The 26197-nt window shown below is 42.6% G+C and overlaps 1 protein-coding gene across 1 annotated transcript in view; it reads right to left on the reverse strand.

Moving 5' to 3' along the window:
• The window catches only part of LOC309546230 (protein NipSnap homolog 3A-like), a 34199-nt gene that overhangs the window by 555 nt on the left and 7447 nt on the right, over positions 1-26197 (reverse strand). The window contains exons 2-5 of the mRNA XM_082245796.1: positions 23268-23475; positions 12476-12634; positions 2631-2780; positions 2441-2527 (exon numbers count right to left, since the gene is read on the reverse strand). Coding sequence (XP_082101922.1) covers positions 2441-2527; positions 2631-2780; positions 12476-12634; positions 23268-23475 — 604 coding nt within the window. The remainder of the gene's footprint in view (positions 1-2440; positions 2528-2630; positions 2781-12475; positions 12635-23267; positions 23476-26197) is intronic.

Genomic DNA, 26197 nt, shown 5'->3' on the forward strand with positions numbered 1-26197 from the left:
CCCTACAGCGGCGCCTGCACATCGGTGTCACCGCTGACATTTTTCACAGAGTTACTTGCGGGCTCCAGCGCTGTGATTGGCCGGAGCCGCAATGACATCACTCCTGTGCATGCGTGTGGGAGCCGCTGTTCACGGCATGGGGCTCGGAAGGAATGGCACCTGTGGCTGCATGTCTGTAAATATCTCCTAAAAACGGTACATGTTTAGGAGATATTTACACTACCTACCTATAGGTTAGCCTTATTAAAGGCTTTCCTATAGGTAAAATGTTTGCAGAGGAAGTTTACTTCCTCTTGAACCTGTCCTTTGTCCATGCAGGGAAAAGCAAACAGGTTCATTCTACTGTTGACCCCACAGGGTGCTTCTACTTAGCTTATCTTTGCTCTAGTCAGCAGCTGGATTGAAGAGAGTGAGCCCTGGGTAAATGTACCCACCTCCATATGACAGTGCCAAGTGCCAAACAGCAAGCACAAGCACTTTGCAACTCAGAAAGAACAGCAAGTCACATGCCTCCCCTACACCTGGAAGTACGGGTTGGTTTTTCCTGCTCCAGCTGCAGAACAGAGTGCTGGGGGAGCAAAGGAAAAGAGAGAATATGCTGCCGGTGCAACCATTCTTATAAGGAACCTGTTTTACCCTAGAAAATGTTCTTTTCATTTTCTAAGTCAGATACTTATCAGAGATCTATGCATTACACTAATGTGGTAAAAATGTGATATACTGCAAATGCACCACAATTTGTTACATTTTGACTGGCATCACAACACATTAATACAAGAAATCCCAGTTGCAGCACACAAGAACAGTAACTCACTTCCGTGCACCATGCCGCCCCCTACAGCAGCCACAACAGACAGTTACCAGAGAGGAAACCGCAGCAGTTTACCTCTCCAGCAGCTGTACTCTGTGTTTGCAGTGCAGGCCTAACCCAATGCAAGGGTGAACTTTACTTTTTACCAAAGTTTAGCTTAAACCACTTGCCAACCCAGCTGCCGCACTTTTACTGCGGCAAGTTGGCTCTATTACGCGAAACTATGCTTTTGTGTAATAGCCAGTAGGGGCGCTCACGATGCTCCCCGTGCATGAGGCACCTGCGATCACTCCCCATAGAGACAGAACGGCGGTCTATGTAAACAAAGCAGACCGCCAATCTGTCAGAGATGAACACAGGGATTCTGTGTTCCTGCTGTTCAGGGACACAGATTTCTATGTTCATCTAGTGAGTTCATCCCCCACACAGTTAAGTTAGAAAGCATCCTCTAGGGACACACTTAACCCTTTGATTGCCCCTGGTGTTAACCCTTGCCTGCCAGTGTCATTAGTACAGTAACAGTCCATATTTTTAGCCCTTATTACTCTAGTAATATCACTGGTCCCATCAAAAGTGTCAGTTAGGTGTCCGATCTGTCCGCCGCAATGTTGAAGTCCCACTAAAAATAGCTGATCGCCACCATTACTAATAAAAATAAATAAATAAAAATTAGATAAATCTTTCCCCTAGTTTGAAGACGCGATAACTTTTGCACAAACCAATCAATGAACACTCATTGGGATTTTTTTTTACCAAAAATATGTGGCAGAATACATATTGGCCTATGCGCCAAAATACATATTGGCCTACATTGCTGAAAAAAAATTCGATTTTTACATTTTTTTTTTATTGGCTGGGCTTTATAGCAGAAAGTAAAAAAAAATGTTTTTTTTTTTGTTTTTTATTTTTATCTTATTTTTTGGTTTATAGTACAAAAAATAAAAACCACAGAGGTGATCAAATACCACCAAAAGAAATATCTTTTGGTGGGGGGGGGGGGGGGAAGGCATCAATTTTTTTGGGGTACAGCATCGCACGACCACACAATTGTCAGTTAAAGCAACGCAGTGCTGTATTGCAAAAAATGGCCTGGTCATTAAAGGGGTAAAACCTTCGGGTCCAGAAGTGGTTAAATAAGATTTTAGCAGACATAAGCAGGCTTTGGGAAACTAAAAACAGTGTTCAAATAAGCCCTTAACAGGCTTTCGTTTCAAGCTGTATATAAGCAGGTATTTGTTTTAGGTGAACTTTAAATACAGGGCATAGGTTACCAGCATACTGTATGAAAATGGAGAAAAAAAACTTCACAAGTGCCCGTAGCAAGCATTCTGTGTTCTGCAAGTCTCCTGTAAAAGAACCTGCTGGGAGTTTGCTTCTAATGGTATATACTTGTAAATAACAGGAAAATGTATATAGGATCACTTCCACTGGTTATTATACATACGTTTTCAGAAGAGATAGTGTGAAGGGAACAGCCCTGCAAAACAGGGTTTTGAAGAAGGCTGGAGATTTCCAATAAAACTAGAAATCCCTATTAAAATATGAATCATTCATAGATGTTTTCATTGTTAGATACAGCCAAAGAAATTTCAATAGGGTGTATAAAATATAGATACAATAATGTTTTACCTGCAGCAACCACCCTGGCATCCTCATGAGCCAAATGCCTTCCCGCAGCTCGGCTGTCAGCATTCTCATTCCACCAAAGGACATTGACTGTGCGAACACAAGAATTAACAGAAAAAAAATACACAGTGATTGGATAAACCATTGACAGAAAGGACACTGCTCTATAATTATGATGCTCATATAGAATTACCTTGGTTGAGTAGTCCATATTCGGTGTTGAAAATGCCAACAAGATTTGCATAGCCATTGTGAACATGAGTAGAGATGGCAGCTCTAAATGCCTGGCCCCAGACAGCTGGTCCACCAGGCTTAAACATATAGGTGACCAATTCATAGACACCTGGCACAGAGAACATATTTTAGGATTAGAATAAGCAGGGTGCTGATGTGCTGTTCATCAATAGTTTATTACATATGTACTGGAGACTGGCTGGCAGAGGGATTAATGCACATAAATTAAGAAAACAAGGTGCAGAGAGGTTAAATTGGAACTAGACTGCATCTCAGGACCACAAACCAAAAATGCTATTTAATTCATTTTTATTATTGAAAAGCAAGCTTACCCATCCATTCATGCCTTTTTTGGCTGAGAAATCACTTTGAAAAACACCCCTAGCATTTCTGGCTGTGGCCATCTTTAGTAAGGGCAGAGGATTCATGTAGCATTTACTTCCTGGAATCCATCTGCCCCTAGCTCAGGCATGCAGGCAGGAGGGTGTGCTTATCTGAGAAAGCCCCTCCTCCTATCCTGAATACTCCTGGGATGCGTGACATCATTTGCCCAGGCATGGAAACTAAGAAGTAACTGAAGAAATGCAAAAAAAAAAAAAAAAAAAAAGGGTCTAAAACAAGTAAATATGATATACCTTCCTATCTATTTACTAATGCTAGCAGCATAAGGATTAAAGATAGTCAATGTTGATTGAGAGAGTGAAGTCCCACTTTAATGCACATACATGGAGTACTGAATGCTGATGAACATAAGCTGTGTAGTAAGCACTGAGGGATAAATACATATGCTCGAAACTGAGTGCAGAGGAGAGAACGCTCATGGGCTGAAAACTGGGCATTAAGGGGTTATCATATATGCAGTAAGGAAAGTGAAGGGGGTCTAAGACTTTCACTGCCACGGTCATATGTAGTACATTTGTGGCAGCCTGGCCACATAGAAACGTGCAACATCCAAATAGCACCTTTAGCCATAATCCACTTTAGGTTCAAGCCTTCTTCTGACTCTTTTTGTTTAGAAGTAAAAGTCTGTATTTTTGCTAGAAAACAACTTGGATACCCTAAACATTATATATTTTTGTAGTAGAGACCCTAGAGAATAAAACGGTGGGTTTTGCAATTTTTTATGTCACACGGTATTTGCGCAGCAGTTTTTCAAATGCAATTTCACACACTAATGCATAAATACATTTTAATGAATTTCAATGCACACAAAGACGATATAAATACCCACATTTTTGTAAAATATAAAATATGGTGTTGCGCCAGGTAAATAGATACCAAACATATCATGCTTTAAAATTGCGCACACTTGTGAAATAGCGCCAAACTTCGGTATTTATAAAACCTCCATAGGCGACACTTTAGAAGTTTTTTTGCCAGTAGGGATCGACCGATATATCGAGGGCCGATATGCACTTTTCCCGATGTATCGGAATTGGCCCCGGAGGTTACCGATATTGCAGATATTTTGGGAAAGTGCTTGTACCGGAGTGATGCCTGCAGCTAGAGGCATCACCCCGGTACCGGCGTCCATAGCTGACGGCCGGCTGTCTTGTAATGACAACCAATGCTGCTGAGAAGCCGCTCGGCTGACATTACAAGGAGCGGGAGGGGACGTCCCCCCCTCCCGCCACCTTCCGTGGCTCATCCAGGTGACCAGCCTGCACGGCCGCCGAACACCAGAACAAAGCCGCATTTGGCTCTGATCGGGTCTCAAAGCAAAAACCTGGAAGTGATGTCATGAATAACATCACTTCCTGGGTACTGTCTGGCGCCAGATTAAAAAAATGGACCCTGCAAGATATGCACCTTGATCCTGGAGGACGCTATGTCTTTGTTAAAGGCTCAATAGGGGGGGGTGAGAGTGACACTAGCGACAATATATGCACCTAACCAGAAACAAGATGCTTTTTTTGTACGGACAATGGACATCCTGTCAGACTTCTTAGAAGGACAGTTGATCTTAGGGGGGGATTTAAACATTCCCTTATTCCCTGCAGTGGATACCTCAATAGGTTCCTCTTCTGCCCCTCCATGAATTGGTAAGTGCTTAATTCAGAAACTGCACAAATGCCAACTTGTGGATGCATGGCGATTATTGCACCCGGGAGAAAGAGACTATACATTTTACTCATATGTGCATAGGATCTATACAAGAATAGATTACTTCTTGATTCCCCATAGACCGCTACAAACAATACAAAAAATTGAAATTGGAAATATAACATGGTCTGATCATGCCCCGATCACTTTACATTATTCACTCTTTGAAACCCCATCCTTTGGGAATTGGTTTTGGAGACTGAAAGAGAGTCTCCTACAGATCCCAGAGGTCCTTAGGGACATAACAGAGGAACTTGGGTATTATTTCCAAGTAAATGAGATCCCCGATGGTGACCCTGGTATCTTGTGGGAGGCACACAAGGCAGTGATTAGAGGGGTATTGATCAAACATGGATCCATGGTTAAAAGAGAACGGGAGAGACAATGGACATCCCTTCTTTCCTTACTGCATGATACTGAGTCTAAAGCCCCGTACACACGTACCGATTGTCGGCCGTAAATATTCGACCGACGACCGTTAGGCCGATTGTAGGCTTGTTAGTATGATGCTTCCGACAGCCGACAGCGCATTTTCGGCCGAACAGAATCTGTCGTGCAGACTTTAAAATTTTTGTTGGCCGTCACCAGAACGGCCGATTGTTCGCCAGTCAGTACAGATTTCGGCCGACAGACAGCAGATTAGCAAGACTGGGCATGCTCAGAAAAGAAAAAAGACAAGGAAAGTTAACCATCACATGACATCACTTCTGCAGTCGGCTGTTGTTGGCCGACAAAATTCGTGTGCAGTCTTTTGCAGTTTTCAGCAGACACGACAGCCCTGGACAAAAGACGGCCGATCGTTCGGCCGACGATCATAACGTGTGTACGGGGCTTAAGTATAAACAGACCCAGGCAGCTAAGCTTGAGACAGAGATGAACTCTCTTCGGAAGCAAATTACAGATCTGCGAAGTTATAAAGCCAAGGCGGCCCTTGCAAAGGAGTCGTAAAATAGGTTATAAGTCGGGCAATAAATGTGGGAGACTGTTAGCTAGAACAGTAGAATATATTAAATTGGCTTCATATATCCCCAAATTCTTTCCCCTAAAGGGTACTAAACTATCATTACCTAAATAAATTGTGCAAGCCTTTAGAGACTTATTCCTCTCTGTATAACTTACCAGATCAATCGCCATTGACAATACAGATGGAGGAATATATATCCTCATCTCAACTTCCTAAACTCTCACTAGAAATTTGCGAGGAACTAGACTCACCAATAAAAGTTATCAGGAATTCAACAGGCTCTTAATATATTGAAAATCGGAAAAGCCCCGGGGCCAGATGGCTTTACTCTCCAATATTACAAAGCTTTTTTCCAGATTTTAGGACCCTACTTGCTGAAGCTGTTTAACGCATCAGGATTGAATCCCATTTTTTGCAGGGATACTTTAAGAGCACATGTGGTGGTTATTCCCAAAGAAGGTAAGGATTTAACGTTATGTGGCAGTTACAGACCTATCTCACTCCTTAACATAGACGTAAAACTTTTTACTAAGATAGTGGCATCTAGATTAGCGCAACATCTACCCTCCTTGATTCATTTAGATCAAGTGGGATTTATAACTAACAGAGAAGCAAGGGATAATACTACGAAGGTACTTAACTTATTATATACTGCCGAAAGATCTCAACTACCATGTGTCTTAGTGGGGAGTGATGCGGAAAAGGCATTTGATCGCGTTAACTGGGAATTTATGTTCTCTACTCTTAAATATATTGGATTAGGTAAGGTTATGCTGCAATGGATCTCTTCCATATACTCTGCTCCGTCAGCCCAAGTTAAAGTTAACGGGATCCTCTCAGACCCTTTTTCTATCAAGAATGGGACGAGACAGGGGTGTCCCCTGTCCCCCATTCTTTTTGCCCTCTCTGTTGAACCATTCTTATGCAAGGTGAGACAAAGTGCAGACATTGAAGACATTACAATGGGGAAAAAAAAATATAAAATTTCTGCTTACGCAGATGATTTACTTTTCTCAATAACCAACCCGCTGATATCACTCCCAAATCTCCTTAGAGATTTTGAACGATATAGAGCTTTTTCTAATCTCAAAATAAATTTTAATAAGTCAGAAGCTATGGGTATCGGAGTTCCCAACATACTTCTTCAGAACTTAAAACAAAGTTTTAAATTTAAATGGACGGATAAAGCACTAAGATACTTAGGTACGTTTATTCCCTCCAAACTTTCTCGGATTTATGAACTAAATTTTTCTCCCCTTTTAATCGCTATCCGACTCCAGTTGGAGAAATGGAATACAGGATTGCATTCATGGTTTGGTAGGTGTAACCTACTCAAGATGACCATACTACCTAGATTTCTGTATCTATTCCAAACACTACCTATCAGAATTCCAACCTGTTATTTCAAACAGGTAAATTCTTTATTTATCAAATTTACTTGGGCAAATAAGAAACCCCGTCTTGCACGGCAATTGTTAACGTTACCTAAAAAATATGGGGGAGTGGCACTCCCGGATGTTCGCAAATATTATTAGGCCTCTCATCTTCGCAGACAAATTGACTGGTGCCGCCATGGGGATTTCAAAATATGGGTACAAATGGAGCAGGCACAAACATCTATACCTCTTAATAGAGCTCTATGGTGCTATGATCATTTACTGGTAGAGCTGAAATTACATCCTTTAAATCGGCACTACTTTGCAAATTGGTTCACAAGTCTGCTTTAAGAATTCTATTTCTTCACGGGACTCGCCTCTACTCCCTATCTTGGGGAGTACCCACAATTCATTATGGGTATTGATACACAGCCCTTTAGATCCCTCCGTAAGATAGGTTATTTCCAAGCTTCACATTTTGTGAGGGTGGATAAATGGCTTTCATTGGAGATATTAATAAAATGAGGTGGATGTTTTTAGGCTCCCCTTCTGGAATGCTCTTCAATTACATCATTTTTTACATTCAATCCTTAACCCTCAAAATCACGGTCGCCAATTGGCATCTTTTGAAAGATATTGCTCGGATACAGGGAATCTTTCTCAGGTATTATCTAAAATATATAACTTAATAAATATACCTGAGGTGCAATTCCCGACTGCCTTATTTTGATGGATGGGAGAGAGAATTGAACTGTGCCTTCTCTTTGCAACAGCGACAGCATATGATCAGTCTTGCCTTTAAATCGTCTATGTGCACTAAGTTTCAAGTCACAAATTTCAAAATCCTGACAAGGTGGTACTATACCCCATATAAGTTACACAAAATATTGACCAATAACTCTGACCAATGCTGGCGCTGCTTGGAGGGAGAGGGTACAATGTTACACATATTTTGGTCTTGCCCTAAATTAACATATTTTTGGAGAAAAGTCAAAGAGATTATGCAAAACTTTATGGAAGATGAGATTCTAGAGGATCCGACATTTTTTCTCCTACAATTAACCAATGCTCCGGTAAAAAGATACAGAGAGTCTATCTTGCGTCATCTTGCAAATGCGGCTAGATCCTGTATCCCTCTAAACTGGAAAAAGCAAACACCCCCAACAATTATGTGTTGGATAAGGAAAGTTGAGGAAATAAATAAAATGGAGGATTTGATATTAACAGCTCAACATAAAAAGGAGAACTATTCTAAAATATGGGATGCATGAAATGTGTTCATTCTTTCGAGAGAGGGGAGAACCCTTTCAGGGTTATGAAAAGCAGATAGATATTCTAGCGACAGTTTGTGGGGTACGTGAGGTAATTGGCCACTGGTCATCCAGGAAGGGAAGAGATTTCCCTTTCCCCCTCCCCCCTTTTTTTTTCGCTTTATCTTACTCTTATTTTTATACTTTGTTTTTCTTTTTTTTTTTTTTCTTTTTGTATATATATATAAAAATAGAAAATGGGTTGGGTGAAGGGAGGTTGTGCTAGTTTAGTTTTGAAGACTGTGGCGTAACAAGAGAACGGGAAACAAGATAGCAAGAAGGTAGAGTTAAAACGAAATGTAAGGTATGTCAAGAGTTCTAGATTATTAGGTATATTGGGGCTCTAGTTACCTATGTAAGAAATGTTTTCTTTTGCTATATTAATATATGTACGGCTACGTTGTTTTCCGTGATTTTTCTGTACGGCCTCACACTAAATCCTCAAAATATAGATTGGAAAAAAAAAAAAAATGACAGCATTCAAAACAGCTGAACTAGGCGTTTTGAAAGCTTTTAAGTGCAGAGGAGGGTTTTTTTTTTTTTTTTTTAAATGTACAAAAATAATCGGCCAATACCGATATGCATTGACCAAAATATCAGTATCGGCAACGAAAAAGCGATATCGGTCAATCACTAGTTGCCAGTATAGAGTTACACATGAGGTCTTGTGCAAAAATTATTGCTCTTGCTCTGGTGTTTGCGGTGATACCTCACATGTGATGCTGGCGCTATTTACATATGCGTACGGGACCAACATGTGCGTTCACCTTTGCGAGCACGGGGGGGGGGGGGGTGATTGGGGGCGCTATAAATGCTTTATTTATTTATTGGTGGGTACACTGACAGATGTTGAATGGCCACTGGTGGACACTGACAGATGCTGATGTCACAATGGTACACTACTGCAGATGTTTTGTGCACTTGTACAGATGTGATGTCTGTTTACACTGTGAAGGCTGTGGTTGGACACGTGATCGGAAGTTTTAAAAATGAAAAAAAAGTTTAGGCCACCCGCCCCCACATACAAATGTGAATTCGCACACTGAGTGCGTATAAGTGCACTACACATATTACGCATTGCCACGCATGCCAGAGTGAGAGCAATAATTCTTAGGCAACCATTTATGGTTAACCTTAAAGTGATGACCTGTAAGGGCCTTTTAATTATTGCCTATGGACAATTGAAGGGCAACGCAGTTTGTCACTGCTTCACAGACGCATGCAATTTTAAGGTTTGACATATTTGGTATACATTTTCTCAACACAACCTCAGCTTTAATACTTTCCCCAAAAAAGTTGGCAATATATTGTGTGCACCAACATTAACTTATAATATTTTCCACTTTCTGTTAAAAACATATCCAATAATCAAATGTCTTTATATATTTTGGCCAAAATGTATTCTGTACATGTTGCAAGTGCTAGCAGTGATCGAGGATGGATCCTGCCAACACTGTGCTTTTGGGGACACTATATTATTGGGTACACTAGTAGGTCCTGATCGTGCTCAAGATACTGATCATTACAGACACTACTAATAATGGTGGTGATCAGCGAAAAATAGTGCGACTGATAGCGTAGCAGGCAATCTGGCTGGAAGGGACACTAACTGACACAGCGATCAGTGATAATATTGTACACGGACGCTGTACTAATGGCACTGGCTGGGTGATCAGAAGGGCAATGAAGAGATTAACTGTGTGCCTAACAAGTGTATGCAAGTGTTTGTGTGCTACTTGTACTGATCTGGCTAGATTTCTCTCCTTGCTTTCATTTCTGAACAGTAGGGAGAAATCCATCCAGGCCTTGTACTTACAAACACAGAGGTCTGTGCTGTGATTGGCCAATCACAGCATAGGGCAGCAGTGGGCAAGCACATGCACGCCCAAAACCCAGGAAGTACACAGTCACGTACAAGTACTTTGCGGTGCCTGGCTGTGCCGCCCGACCGCAGTAAATGTAATGCGGACAGGCAGCAAGTGGTTAGTAAACATGCAGATTTGTTACACATAAAAAGTAAGCATATCTTTACATTTACCACCACTTCAAAAGCAATAAAAAAAATTCAATTGGGTGTTCCAGATTAGGTGATTACAGACTCCCTGGGGAGTATGCAGGTGAAACCGGTTTTATTTAAGGCCCCTTTCACACTTCTGTGACCTAAAAGATGCACAATTTTACCGCAATTTTTTGCCACGGTTTTGACTGGACCTGTGTAATCTTGAGGTCTCTGGAGGAAAAGGAGAGTCCACAGTGTAAATCCATATAAGACTCAGCCAGTTTATTTAAAAAACAATTTATACACTCACATTGTGGAAGTGCCTACCTGACACTAAGGGTAAACTGCCTTTTCTTATAAAGTGTTCATGTCGTCTCCGGTTGGGATTCTCCAAACCGCGAGTCACACATGCGCGGTAGCGTCCAACGTCCTAGATCCGCCCAACTAGTTTCGTCATTCGATGTCCTCACGGAGCGGCAGCTTTACCCTTACTGTCAGGTAGAAACTTCCACAATGTGAGTGCATAAATTGTATTTTAAATAAACTGGCCGAGTCTTATATGGATTTACACTATGTGGACTCTCCTTTCCTCCTAAACCCACAACCTCTATACATCCCTATGAGAGCGTTTGACTAAAGAGACGGGAATATCTACTGCTAGAAATTGGGGCCAGTCTGCTGGATATTTCTTAAAGAGGCACAGAAGCTGGTTTATAATTTTACCAGCCACTCCATCTGGTGAGTCAGTTTGGGGTGATCGGTGGAAAGATTGAACAGGGTGATTGCACGGATTTGTTTGTTGAAGCTCTTGCACATTCTTTGGCACTTTGAAAATTTCTGTCTTTGGGCTCTTTCACACGGTCCGCCTCCGCAGGCGGATCAGTGTTGCTCAGCGGGGATCGATCCGCGATCCCCGCTGAGCCGGGCGGATGACAGCTCCGTCTCCGCTTGCAGAGCGGAGAGGGAGGTGTCTCAGCACCCGCTGCCCTCTATGGGGGATCGGAGGAGAGGGGACCGCTTGTCCGCTCTCATCAGATCCGCTCCGCTCCGATTACTGAACAGATGGAAAAATAGGGTTTCCATCCGTCCAGATTTCAGCACAGGATCGGATGCGGATGGCAGCGGGTGTCAGCGGAGGTGTCTCCGCTGACACCCGCAGCCCCATAGAGCTGCATGGAGGATCCGATCAGATCCGCCTAAAAAACTGACAGGCGGATCTGATCGGACCGCCCGTGTGAAAGAGCCCTTTATGTAACAATTATTGTAGAGTTTAATTTTTGGGACTTTACCTTGTATCGTCATTATCTTCATTCGTTTATTTTTTTTCTCTTTTTTTGATTATGCTTTATGTATGTTTTAAAGTATGGACACAATAAATTATGATACCATTTTAAAGTAATCTAGAGTATCCCTCGTTTGTAGCCTTTAAAGTCCTACTTTGCTCTCTTTTTTTTGGGTGTTCAATATTAAATTTGGATGATGGCCAGGAATTCACTGTGTTTTTTTGGTATTTAATTTTTGGATCACTCTGATATGTTTTCTATTTTTGGATCCACAGGATATCATGGTTACGTGTGATATGAATTTATAGTTTACATAATTTTTATACATTATTACATAAATAGATGTTTTGTCACATATGCTGACATAAGAATGGTGGTTTATTATTCATAATAGGTGGACTGACACTTTAAATGAGAAAACACAAACATTTTTTTTTTTTTCTTAACCAGAGGAGATTAGATCTACGCTGACTTAATGGTTTATTGAATCTGATGTTGGGCACACCTGCAGTGAGTTAGCAGCAATCACAAACTAATAATAAAAAAATCTTAACAATTTGATATAGGCATCGATTATCGAGGTGCCAGATCTCTTTTTCACATACCTTTCTGCTAATAGCCGACCATTTGTTTTTAAATAAACTCTGGAGATTAGGTATGGACTTCAGTGTTGACTTTATTTGAGTATAGTAAAGATATGTGCCTCTGATTCAACTAATTAAATTGCCTGAAACAAGGGTCGGGTAGAATCATTGTAACCAGCACTCACCTTCCTTCTCTGGCTTCTGCAGTTTACACCATGGTACCAAGTAGGCAATCTCAATGTCTTGCTTTTCTATCATGGGCATAGCTTTGCATATGTATTTTTCCTGCCACTCTTTGTCTTGAGGTAGCTTGGACCGTACTTGTGACCGATGTGCAAAGCTGTCTAAGAAAAAAAAAAAAAAGTATATGCAACACAATAAAACACTTGATACCAACACCTAAAACCTTAAAGGGTATCTATGGGCAAAATTTTAAATCATATGTTCATTTCCACATTGTATTTCAGTTACAGTATACCTAGCTGGACGACAATAATCTGAATGATCTTGAAGTATGTAAACTTTGTGAAGTTCCCCACACATTTCCTTCCTTGAATTCTGTGACACATAATCACTATGCCCTGTGAGTAGACACTGCTGTGTCACACATTTCACAGAGCCTGCCTTCAGATCTACAGAGGCACTGAGAAGAGGAGTTTCAGAAGGCGGAATCAGTACAGGAATCACTGCTTTGCGTTGTTTTGTCGAATAATACATCCTGTCTGATAATGCCTCCAATGATTTGCAAAGCGCAGAGGGAGAATCTAATTGACAGTTTCTGCCTCGCTCTCTCTGCGCATGCACGAGACTTGAGCGACGGAATCCGCCCTGCAACACAGCCAAATCCGCCCAACAGCAATATTCATCCACCTGTGACTCCGCCTAGGACGAGTCAGAATCTGACAATTAGATTCTCCCTCCGCGCTTAGCAGATCATCGGATAATGCCTCAGACGATCTGCGCATGCGCAGTGTGGACGTCACGCCAGCTGATCAAAAGATCAGCTGGAGTGTTGTTACAAATTGCGCATGGACAGATCGTCGGGAGGCATTATCCAACATGATGCATTATTCGACAGAACACCGGCAGAAAGGTACCATAGAATATGAAATTCTAGGAAATGGAATGTATACAGAAGAGATGTTTTAAAGAATCCAGGAAGCAATGTTGGCCTCTTCATCTAAGATGTTGGCCTCTTCATCTAAAATTGCCCAAAGTCTTCTTGAAATGGCAGCAAGACCTACCCTACCTATACGAGGAAGACTGGGAGAACTGTGTGTCCTCTTATGTGACAAACATGATTTCTGCTAGAGACCTCTTCACACAACTGAAATTTTACACAGAGTCTATTATACACCACGGAGGTTAACGGCCATCTATCCCGGCACCCCCTCACCTCGTCCAAGATTTTGGACGCCGGAGGCGTCCTTTGTTCATATTGCATGGTTCTGTCCCGCCTTGCCTTACAGAGATTCTGGGAGCGGGTGCTAGATCTCAACCAAATTGCGAATTCAACCATCGAGTTAGACCCCAAGGCCTTACAGCAAAATATATTTGACAATCCCTGAGGAGGCACACAGAGTTGTTCCTCATATGCCACATACTATGTACGTAGGAAAATTTTACTTCGATGGAAGGCACAGATACCCCCACTGTCTCTGCTTGGCGGAAAATCCTTAACCACTTCAAGACAGGGCACTTTCACCCCCTTCCTGCCCAGGCCAATTTTCAGCTTTTAGCACTGTTGCATTTTGGATGACAATTGCGCGGTCATGCAACACTGTACCGAAACCAAATTTATGTCATTTTCCCCGGACAAATAGAGCTTTCTTTTGGTGGTATTTGATCACCGCAAGGTTTTTCCTTTTTTGCTAAACAAATAAAAAAAAGACCGAAAAGTTTGAAAAAAAAAAAAAGTTTTTTTGTTTATGTTATACAATTTTGTAAATAAATATGTTTTTTTCTGCACTGATGAGGCTACACTGACAGGCACTGATGAGGAGGCACTGATGGGGTGGCACTGATAGGCGGCACTGATAGACGGAACTGATGGGCACTGATAGGTAGCACTGATATGCAGCATTGGTGGTCACTGATAGGCGGCATTGATGGGCACTGATAGGCAGCACTGGTGGGCACTGATAGGAGGCACTGATAGGCGGCACTGGTGGGCAATAATGGGCACTGGTGGGCGGCACTGATAGATGCAATGGGCACTGGTGGGCAGCACTGATGGGGAGGGCACTGGGGGGCTCCCTGAGCCCTGATTGCCATCCCTGGTGGCCATAGTGGGCATCCCTGGGGTCATGGGTGGGCATCCCTGTTGGTTCTAGTGGCACCCCCCCCCCCCCGAGGGTCTGCACTGGTAATCAATGATCTGATTACCAGTGCCGACCCCCCCCCCCCCCTGTCAGGGGAGCCGCCGATCGGCGCTCCTTTACTCGTGCCCGTCAGGCACGTACTGAGGAAAGCCGATCAACGGCTCTTCCTGTTTACTATGTGACCAGCCGTGATTGGACACGGCTGGTCGCATGGTAAAGAGCCTACGTCAGTAGGCTCTTTACCGAGAGGCTCTTTACCGAGATCGGAGATGAAGGGAGTCAGTGTGACACCCCGCATTATCCTGCCGGCGTCCCCGGGGGAAAATCCTTAACCACAGTGTCAGTGTGTCACACTGACTCCCTTCATCTCCGGTAAAGAGCCACAATCCCGCCGTCAATCGCAATTTACTGCTGTACAAAATAACCTATGTCAATAGAAATTGTCTGAGTAAGTTTGAGATTTGGTCCACTTAGATAGATTCCTGGGGCTCTATACAGATGGAGATAGCCCCACCTAGTCCGGAAGCAGCCATAATGGCTGCCAACAGGAGGGCAAGCTTTTTTTGTGCAGTATGCCCCATATGATCGGTGATCGTAGGGCCGGTATTACAGGCCATGTCTGCAACACTAATGGCGCTTTTCCACTGCATGGAACCAAACGATTCGGCTCGCTTTTGTGCTTTTCCACTGCTGGTACCGCATGGCACGGTGTAGGAACGGTTCGGTACGGTACGGCGGCGCTTTTCCACTGCATGGAACCGAACGGTACGGCTCTCAAAAACAGTACCACCTCGATTGTGGTTCCAAGAGGTACCATACCCGGTAACATATCCCACAATCCTTTGCATGCAGTCACTACTAGCCATTGATTGGTCAGAGAATCCCACCCATCCCATTGTTATCCTACCCACTTAACTTTAGTACTACTTTAGTGGAAAAGCACCTTCTGTGTCACAAGGAAAGAACTGTTCTATTTTGTGGGGGACCAGCCAATTGATTTATGATTGCTACATATATATTGGGACTTTTTTGGATTTTATTATATTTCTTCACATTCTTATATTCTGATCACTTCACATGGTTTTCACGATTTGCTTTTTCATTATTATTTGTTTCTTATTCATTTAGTCTCCCCTATTAATACCTTTCCACCTGGTGCTGCCTATACCCCTCCTGCCCATGCCCTGACAGGGAGCATAGCTCTTTCAGTTAATTCATGCCTCTCCTGCTTGACAATCTGCTCTTCCTTGGTCTACCTCCCTCCCCTCCCCCCCCCTCTTTCCTTCCTCCATTCTTTTCCCCTTCTCAGCGTTCTATTAGGGACTGACCTACATAAATATCTACCAATCTCATTTATAGGCCAAGCTCCCTCTTCTGGATCCCTTATAGGTTTTCTTGTTAAAATATATTGACATATACTGTATGCCTTGACTGCTCCACTTTGTTGCAATTTCTATGTATAAATGTTGTATATATACTAGTTTATGCATATACTATTTTGATACACTTGCTGCACTGTACACTGCTGATGTTGTTCAATAAAGTTCTCTTTTTTTTTTTTTTTTTTTTTTTTTTTTTACAAAGAAGGAAGAAAATGGGGCCACTGCAAACACCCAGCAACTGCATGGTTCTGCGGGGTCCGAAGGGTTAAAGCAGATGGTAAGAAAGCAACACAACGCTGCCTGCTTTAACCCTTTGTTTGCTGTATTGCACAAGGTTGCAGGGTATTTGAATAAGAAACAGTTGTTTGTGCTCCAGCTGCGGTCTATTGAGAATATCAGGGGTAAAATACAAGTATACTATAGCCTATTTTAATGATGTAAAAGCTGGAACAGCGCACTTAGTACTGCCTTGAGACATGCACCACCCCACTCCTTAGATGTGCAACAGTAGGGAGGTGGAGAGGGGCGGTCCCAGTCAGCTGACTGTTTCTATCGTAATGCCCACGCTGCGAGCCTATGCGGGAGGCAGGGATGTGCGGCAGTAGGGAGGTGGAGGGGAGCAATCCCAGGCAGCTGACTGTTTCTATCGTAATGTGCGCTGCGGGCCTGTGCGGGGAGCGGGGATGTGTGGTAGGAGGGAGGTGGAGAAGGAGCGGTCCCAGGTGGTTGTACAGTTCCTATTGAACTAGTTCTAGATTCCTGGGACAGCACAGCCCTGTCCATACTCACAGTCCTCAAATTTCCACTCGCCAAACGGGAGCAGAAGAGTGGAAATTTTGGGGGCTGCTATAAAGTATTGTTTTTAACAATGAAAACAACTTTGTAGGTATCCCTGAAAACTCCGCTATTAAGAGTATTCAACACTCTTGTATTTGCTCTAAAGAAGCAAAAAACGTGTGCAAAATAACAGTCAGTGTAGACAAATAAGATAAATATGTTTTTTTAATATAATAAACAGATTTTGACAAAAATGTACTGTATTATGAACTGTACATTACTATACATATACATCCATGGTAAGCAGGGAGGGAAAGATTTAGAGTAGAAAAATATAATAGGGCAATAGAAGAATAGGGCTAAAAGTTCCATTAAAGTACAACTATAGGCAAAACTGTTCCCCCCCCCCCCATTTTAGATAGAGTAAAGGAGGGTTATAGATTTTTTTTTGTCATCTGTGTTGCATTGCAGAGATTTCTCTTCACTTCCTGTCCCATAGCCAAACAGGAGGTGAGAAGAAATCTCTGTAAATTAGGGGAATTCTCTGGGGACCACCAGGTCGCCAGAACTAGTGTCCCTATTGGAATAGTTCTCCTCTATTACTTTGGGGGGGGGGGGGAAATCGCCTTAACAGGGGCACAGACAGCAGTAAAAACTGGGAAGCCTCCTAATTCCTCTCCACTCTATCCAAACCTAAATAAAAAAGTTTTGCCTTTAGTTACGCGATCATTAATCTGTGGCGCCATCCCTTATATGATGTTCTCAAAACCCAACAAAGTTAAAAACAACCCCATGTTTCCAATGTGCTTGAACAGAGCATGTCTAGCCATTAAGGAACATAAACTGCCAAATCAAGTGCCTGAACGTAGTCAGAGATCAGAATTCTGAATAATTTCAGGTTTTTCCATTTGAAAGTTATATAGAAGAGTCTTTATTAAAGACACATGTGGCAAGAGCTAGTACATGGGCAAACTTTAGTGTACTAAACCCACAACAGTAAAACCTAGGGTTGCACCGATACCGGTATTGGTGCAGATACTGGGGATTTTCACGAGTATCGGTACGAAAATGCTCTGATACCCTGAACCGATAACTTTGCGGTGCGATTTGAGCCCCAACAAAATAGATGGGCCCAAATCGTGGTGCGATTCCTGCCTGAATCACATGCGATTTCCCCCACAGCTCTAGTGTGAACCCAGAAGCATAGATGGCAGGAGTGTGTCCCCACCTCCTTTCGGTCTAACTGACTGCTGCTGGGCTCTCCGGGGTGTGAGTGCTGATGAACTTCCATGGGGGGGCTGGAGAGGTCCCGGCGGGGGTGTGAGCTGGGTGCCATGGATCGTGTGTGGGGGTCCTCAGGCTGGTAAAAGACGGACTTAGAACGTGCATGTCAGGAAGGATAGGGGCGGACTGACTATTGCACCGGATGATCACCTGCATGTACACTCCAGGCACCTGTTCTTCCATCTCCATGGGTCTCTGCTGACTTCTGGCACTTCGAATGGAACATGGCTTCCTTCCCTCTGGAGGTGAGTGGAGCCTAGCCGGACCTCTTTGCGTCATCATTAACCCCTCATTGCACCCACCCTATCTCCATCCAGTAAAGAGTTAATGGATGGAGATGGGTTGGGTGCAGTAAGGGGTTAATGTATGGTGACGGGGTGATTCACTCTCCATAATCTCCATCAGTGTGAACCTAGGCTCAAGTAATTTTTTATTAGTCAAAAAAAAAAAAAAAAAACTGTCACGACACTAAAAATAGGTATTGGTAATTGGTATCGGTGAGTACTTGAGAAAAAGTATCAGTACTTGTCTTAAAAAAACTTAATCGGTGCATCCCTAGTAAAATCAGTCTGTATATACAGGAAAGCTGCATATACTCACTGTGGAACCCAGGGATGTTAATCCTCAACATTGTGTAAAAAGGCGGTTTGGTCCTGTCTTCTCTGATCCTCCTCTTCTAGTGTACCTAATCCATCTGCTGTTAGTACAGAGCCCCAAGAGTCGCTCTGCACATGCTCAGTTTGGTGTGTATTGCTTTTTTAGGAGGGGGGGGGGGTGCATGTGATCAGCACAGGGCCAATCAGCACTGTCCAGAGGGTCAGGGTCATACAGCCTCATAGGAGAGTGAGAGGAGAATAAAAACTCCTCCTACAAGCTTTAACCAGTGCTCGGCCGGACACTGGTAGAATTCACAACACTGCTCTATACTGCTGATGAGAAAAGGTATTTAGCAGTTAGTATTTACTAAAGTGATTGAATTTCCATGTTGTGTGTACTGTGGGAGACCAGATATAGTAAATGCAGGGTCCTGGGTTTAGTAACACTTTAATTGGTCTACTAAAATCTAAGATCACCAGAACTAGTAACCCACATTTGGAGATTTAACCTCTGTTCATGTTCGAGTGACAACTCAAAATTTGGGATTTTTTCACTTTTGGCGATTACAGTAAACTGGACAAAGAGAGAGTAAATCTCTGTAAGGGGGCAACAGACAGCAAACTTGACAGGTGTTCTAATACTCCTCCACTTTATGCAATAAAGTCTGTTCCTGGAACTCACCCTTAAAAGTGGTTGTATAGGCTACTTATTTTTTTATCTTAAGCCCTTCCTGCCGACAGTATGTGTATATGCAGCCTCACTGAACTGAAGTATTTGATACACTGACGATTTTGCAGGATTTCCTACTCACAAAGTATGAAGAGGTCTGTAATTTTTAATCATAGGTACTCTTCAACTGTGAGAGATGGAATCAAAAACAAAAATCCAGAAAATCACATTGTATGATTTTTAAGTAATTAATTTGCATTTTATTGCATGACATAAGTACATGATACATCAGAAAAGCAGAACTTAATATTTGGTACAGAAACCTTTGTTTGCAATTACAGAGATCATACTTTTCCTGTAGTTCTTGACCAGGTTTGCACACACAGTGCAGCAGGGATTTTGGCCCACTCCTCCATACAGAGCTTCTACAGATCCTTCAGGTTTCAGGGCTGTCGCTGGGCAATACGGACTTTCAGCTCCCTCCAAAGATTTTCTATTGGGTTCAGGTCCGGAGACTAGGCCACTCCAGGACCTTGAGATGCTTCTTACGGAGCCACTCCTTAGTTGCCCTGACTGTGTGTTTTGGGTCGTTGTCATGCTGGAAGACCCAGCCACGACCCATCTTCAATGCTCTTACTGAGGGAAGGAGGTTGTTGGCTAAGAACTCTCTATACATAGCCCCATCCATCCTCCCCTCAATACGGTGCAGTCGTCCTGTCCCCTTTGCAGAAAAGCATCCCCAAAGAATGTTGTTTCCACATCCATGCTTCACGGTTGGGATGGTGTTCTTGGGGTTGTACTCATCCTTCTTCTTCCTCCAAACACGGCGAGTGGAGTTTAGACCAAAAAGCTCTATTTTTGTCTCATCAGACCACATGACCGTCTCCCATTCCACCTCTGGATCATCCAGATGGTCATTGGCAAACTTCAGATGCAAAAACTAAAAATGGGTACTCAAAGACATATCCCTGGTGAATACATGAAAAAGTGTGTGAAGAACATAAAAAACTTCAGACGGGCCTGGACATGCGCTGGCTTGAGCAGGGGGACCTTGCGTGTACTGCAGGATATTAATCCATGACGGTGTAGTGTGTTACTAATGGGTTTCTTTGAGACTGGTCCCAGCTCTCTTCAGGTCATTGACCAGGTCCTGCCGTGTAGTTCTGGGCTGATCCCCACCTTCCTCATGATCATTGATGCCCCACAAGATGAGATCTTGCATGGAACACCAGACAAAGGGAGATTGAGCGTCATCTTGAACTTCTTCCCTTTTCTAGTAATTGCGCCAAGAGTTGTTGCCTTCTCACCAAGCTGCTTGCCTATTGTCCTGTAACCCATCCAAGCCTTGTGCAGATCTACAATTTTATCCCTGATGTCCTTACACAGCTCTCTGGTCTTGGCCATTGTGGAGAGTTTGGAGTCTGTTTGATTGAGTGTGTGGACAGGTGTCTTTTATACAGGTAACACATTCAAACAGGTGCAGTTAATACAGGTAATGAGTGGAGAACAGGAGGGCTTCTTAAAGAAAAAATAACAGGTCTGCGAGAGCCAGAATTCTTTCTGGTTTGTAGGTGATCAAATACTTATGTCATGCAATAAAATGCAAATTAATTATTTAAAATCATACAATGCGATTTTCTGGATTTTTGTTTTAGATTCCATCTCTCACAATTGAAGAGTACCTATGATAAAAAGTACAGACCTATACATGCTTTGTAAGTAGGAAAACCTGCAAAATGGGCAGTGTATCAAATACTTGTTCTCCCCACTGTATGCATATCGGTTGTTGTGCTGGTAGCTCACTGCACAGCGCGCTCCCAGCACAGAAACCAGGGTCTCCCAGTTCTGGGGCACCTGATCGCTGTGGTAGCCTCTGATTGGTTATCACAGTGATAAGTCACTGACTCCCGCCCCTGTGTTTTCCCTCTCTGTCGGAATGGAGGGGAGAGATACATTGTATTTCTCGCTCTCTCTCTCCTTGAAGAGAAAAAAATAAAAACATAATGGTGTGTACAATAAATACAAGAAAAAATACCTTGATCAAGGTTTGATCCAAGTCAGTGCGAAGGTTAGTGTTTGAGTTAAGTACTGGTCAAAAGGTCAAGGACAGTATATTCTGGATAGTGTTTTTTTTTTTTTTTCTTTTTTAAGCATTTAGTGCCCGTGTATTTTAGGTAGGATAAAAAAAAAAAGCAAAAAATGCACACCAATTTCTGGGCTCTACGGGTACATACAACCACTAACGTACAAATATGCGGTGTCACTGTGATTGTCAGGAGCAGGAGAATTTGTTTTAGGTTGTTTTTTGAAGGTAGGTTATGGTAGTAGCAAGAAATAAACAGCTATATTTAAAAAAAAATAAATAAATGATTTTTTTTTTACTATTTTGGGTCAGTTTTCCTTTGATAGCAAGAAGAAAAAAAAAAAAAAAACACAAAAGATATCCATTACTATTTACCACCAAAAGAAAGTCCAATTTGTCCTGGAAAAAAAACAAGGTATAATCCACCTGGATGCACAAAGTAGTTGTGATATGTACAGTTTTACTAACACATGTCAAAGTGGCAAAATTGCACTTCGGCATTAACCACTTGCTGACTGCCTAATGACTATTTACGTCGGCAGTCAGCCCCTCACAGGCAAAGCTAGCCTGTGAGGCTCTAGGGAGCGAGCGCCCGCTCGCTCACGGACCCCCCCCCCCCTGCGATCGTCGGTTACACCGGGAGAAAGGCAGGTGGCTAATGTAAACAAAGCCGCCTGTCTTTCTCCCCTATGTAACAGCACAGATCATACGGTCCTGCTATGTAGGACCGTAGATCTCTGCTGTTACACACACAGCCACATCCAATCACAGTTAGAAACACGCCCCAAGGGACACACTTAACCCCTCCTTCTCAAATAAAGTTAACCCCTTCCCTGCCAGTGTCATTGTACAGTAACAGTGCATATGTATAGCACTGATTACTGTAGTAATGTCACTGGTAACCCCAAAAGTGTCAAAAATGTCAGTCAAGGGTCCGATCTGTCCGCCACAATGTCGCAGTCCCGCAAAAAAAAAAAAAAAAATCGCAGATCGCCGCCATTACTCGTTAAAAAAAAAAAAAAAAAAAACAACAATAAAAATGACAAAAATCTTTCCCTTTGTTAGTAAACGCGATAACCTTTGCGCAAACCAATCAAAATACGCTTATTGCAATTTTTGTTACCAAACATATGTAGCAGAAAACAAATTGGCCTAAAATGTAAAAAAATTTTGATTTTTACATTTTTTTTTTGGGGAATTTCATATAAAAAAAAAAAATGTGAAAAATATTGTTATTTTTGCAAAATTGTCGCTCTTTTTTTGTTTATAGCGCATCATCAAAAAAAATAAATCACACAGGTGATCAAATACCACCAAAAGAAAGCTCTATTTGTGGGAAAAAAAGGACGTCAAATTCGTTTGGGTACAGCGTCGCACGTCCGCCCAATTGTCCGTTAAAGTCACGCAGTGCCGAATCGCAAAATAGGCCCTGGTCAGGAAGGGGGTAAAATCTTACGGGGCTTAAGTGGTTAACATTTGTTGTACCCTCAGGCAGATAGGAGTTAATGCATCCCTTGCATAAAGGTAAAAAATGTCCCAGCATTTGTATAGCCCCGCCCTAAATACTTACCCAAGTCCTCACTAGGTCCTCTGCCCTGGTAACAAAAATGGAATGAAAATCTTTTGTTAAAGAAGTTGTACGATATTCAAAAGGGCAACGCTTGCTCACTCCAGACATAATGGAATTGCTTTCTGAAAGCCCTTTTTACACAGGGCAATGGCTGGGGCACAAGCACACTTTATAGGCCAAGGGAACAACAACTAGGGAACAACAACAACTTTGCTTTCTGTATCCACTTCAGTTTGGACATTTCCTCTATTAAAGATTATATTCATTCCACAGAGACTACATTAACCTCCTTACCGTATTTCCATATATGAAGCACCTTATTCAGACCACCTAATTCATATGTCCAGTAGCCAATCATCTCAGAACGTGACATGCGTATATGAAAGTTCTCGTTTGTAAGCTTTGTGAATTCGCCCATCAATGAAGGCTTGATAGTATAAGTGCGGAATTCATACAAAGTCGTGTCATGCTGACGTGGGCCTGTTGCAAATGCTGCTTTAGCCTAAAGGAGAAAAATAAGCATTTCAAAAAGGCAAAATTTCAAAAGGATACTAAATATCTAAAAATAATATAGAGTAAATAAATGTAAAGACAAGTACTTCTGAAAGAACAACAACTTTTAGTGGTCATTTTATTTTAGATGCACTCCTAGCAATGCAATGACTGGTTTAAATGCACCTATGAATCCAACAATGCAAAGGCAACTTGTGTATTTTTAACTAGTTTTATGTGGAACATAAATATAGAGAAAAATGTACAGCACTGTGACAAACTGCGTTTGCAACCTGCATTTGGGGTGCCATTAACAATACATTGGCACCTGAACAGATCACAAACGGCAATGTGTTCTAAATGTGGTGCGGGAAACGCACAAGGAACGGGATTTTCCTACACCATGCTTTGGCATTAACCAGTCCTTCTGCAACTTCTGTCGTGCCACATGTACAGTAGTTGACAGGTTCTGGTACACTCCAACAGTGTAAAGTTACAGTCAAAAGTACAACCTGACCTTTATGCATAACTAATGAAAATGTACCTGGACAAACAGGGAAAACATGAAGGCTGCTGATAAGGCAGTGCAGCTGGCCCTCCTGTACCGGGCCCAGGCCCCATCAGTTTAAAATGGGGGCCCAGGCACCTGCTGAGCAGGAGAGCTGGCTGTACTGCCTTATTGCAGGCACCAATCCTCTTGCGGCTCCCCCTGCAGCGCTGCCGGCTTCTCCTCCTCTCCTTCCCTCCAGCTGCATTGCAGCGTGATCAGTTTCAAGTATCTGCACCCCACCCCCTTTCCACTGCTTTGATCACCCCCACCCCCTGCTGTTTGACCCCTCTGTGAACCCCCCTTTTCCCCTGCTGTCTGGGCCTCCCTATATATCCTTTTCCTGCCGGCTTCCCACCTTTCTTTTCACTCCTGCTGGCAACTGCTGAGGGCACACCCGGGTTATTTTTCAGGATGAGGACGAGGGCCGTTAAATATGTCATATTTATCAGCCCCTTCCTTTCCTGAAAGAACCCAGTGAGTGAACAGTACTGATCCCCCCTGTGTTCATTAATCACTGAAGCATAGTCAACTGTATTTACTATGCTTCAGTTTGTGAATGAACAGGAAGCTTCTAAACGCTTTGTATTCATTCGTCTGTGCATCTGAGGCTGTAGAGAAGGGGATAGAGGAATCTATGTCATCTCACCTGTTCTCTGGTCCAAGAGTGAAATCTCACCAACACCCCCCCCCCCCTAACAGGGCAGTTAAAAAAAAAAAAAACTTTAACCACTTGCCGACCGCTCTGCGGCAAAGTGGTTAGTGGAAGTGGAAGACTTGCTCGTCTTCTGTTTGGACATTCTTTAGATATTGTGACCGCTTAGTAAGCCACCAATCCCCAGCAAGTTAGATGAAAAATAAGTTGCCCTGGCCTAGCAACATTAAAATGATCTCAGGATAGACTATATTCCTAAGAAGGGGGCCAATTGACTTTGTTCTATCTGAACTCTAGGCAGTTCTGCTGATTCCGCACCTGGGGAAAAACGAGGGGGGGGGGGCTGCTGTTAGAAATCACGGGGGCCCCGTATAACCTACCTGAAAATGTTCTCTGATGAGAGGTCCAAATGCTGATCGCTCTTCAGGGAGCAAAGCACACCTAAACAAGCCCTTAATTTTCTTTTTGTTTTCTTTTTTTTTTTTAACCACTTTACCACCGGAGGATTTTGCTGTCTTACGTCCAGGCCACTTTTTGCGATTCGGCACTGTGCGAATTTAAGTGACAATTGCGCGGTCGTGCGACGCTGTACCCAAACGAAATTTACATCCTTTTTTTCCCCACAAACAGAGCTTTCTTTTGGTGGTATTTGATCACCTGTGCGATTTTTACTTTTTGCGCTATAAACAAAAAAAGAGCTTAAATTTTGAAAAAATAACAATATGTTTCTACTTTGACAGTTAAAAAAAATATAATATATTCAATTTTTGTCATATATTTAGGCCAAAATGTATTTAGCTACATGTCTTTGACAAAAAAATTCTCAATGACCGTATTTTTTTCCCCACAAATAGAGCTTTCTTTTGGTGGTATTTGATCACCTGTGTGATTTTTACTTTTTGCGCTATAAACAAAAAAAGAGTGACAATTTTGAAAAAAACAACAATATTTTTCACATATTTTTATATGAAATTCCTGCTACATATTTTTGGTAAAAAAAAAAAAATAAAAAAAAAAAAAATCGCAATAAGCGTATTTTGATTGGTTTGCGCAAAAGTTATTGCGTTTACTAACTAAGGGAAAGATTTTTGTCATTTTTGGTGTTTTTTTTTAATGAGTAATGGCGGCAATCTGCGATTTTTTTTGCGGGACTGCGACATTGCGGCGGACAGATCGGACCCTTGACTGACATTTTTGACACTTTTGGGGGTACCAGTGACATTACTACAGTAATCAGTGCTATAAATATGCACTGTTACTGTAAAGATGACACTGGCAGGGAAGGGGTTAATTTTTATTGGAGAGGGAGGGGTTAATGTATGCCTGGTGCTTACTGACGTGTGTGGGGGGAGGTGACTGAGTGACACAGGGACAGATCGCAGGTTCAGCTATGCTGAACCCTGCAATCTGACCCTGCCTGTCACTTAGGAGATCCGCTCGCTCTGTTTACACAAGTGGGCAGATTTCCACACTCGATTCCCCGATGATCACCGCCGCTCCTCCCTTGGCCCGACTCCCGCTGTAACTGAA

Source organism: Pelophylax lessonae (assembly GCF_965119305.1).
Source record: "Pelophylax lessonae genome assembly, chromosome: 1".
NCBI classification, from domain to species: Eukaryota; Metazoa; Chordata; class Amphibia; order Anura; family Ranidae; genus Pelophylax; species Pelophylax lessonae.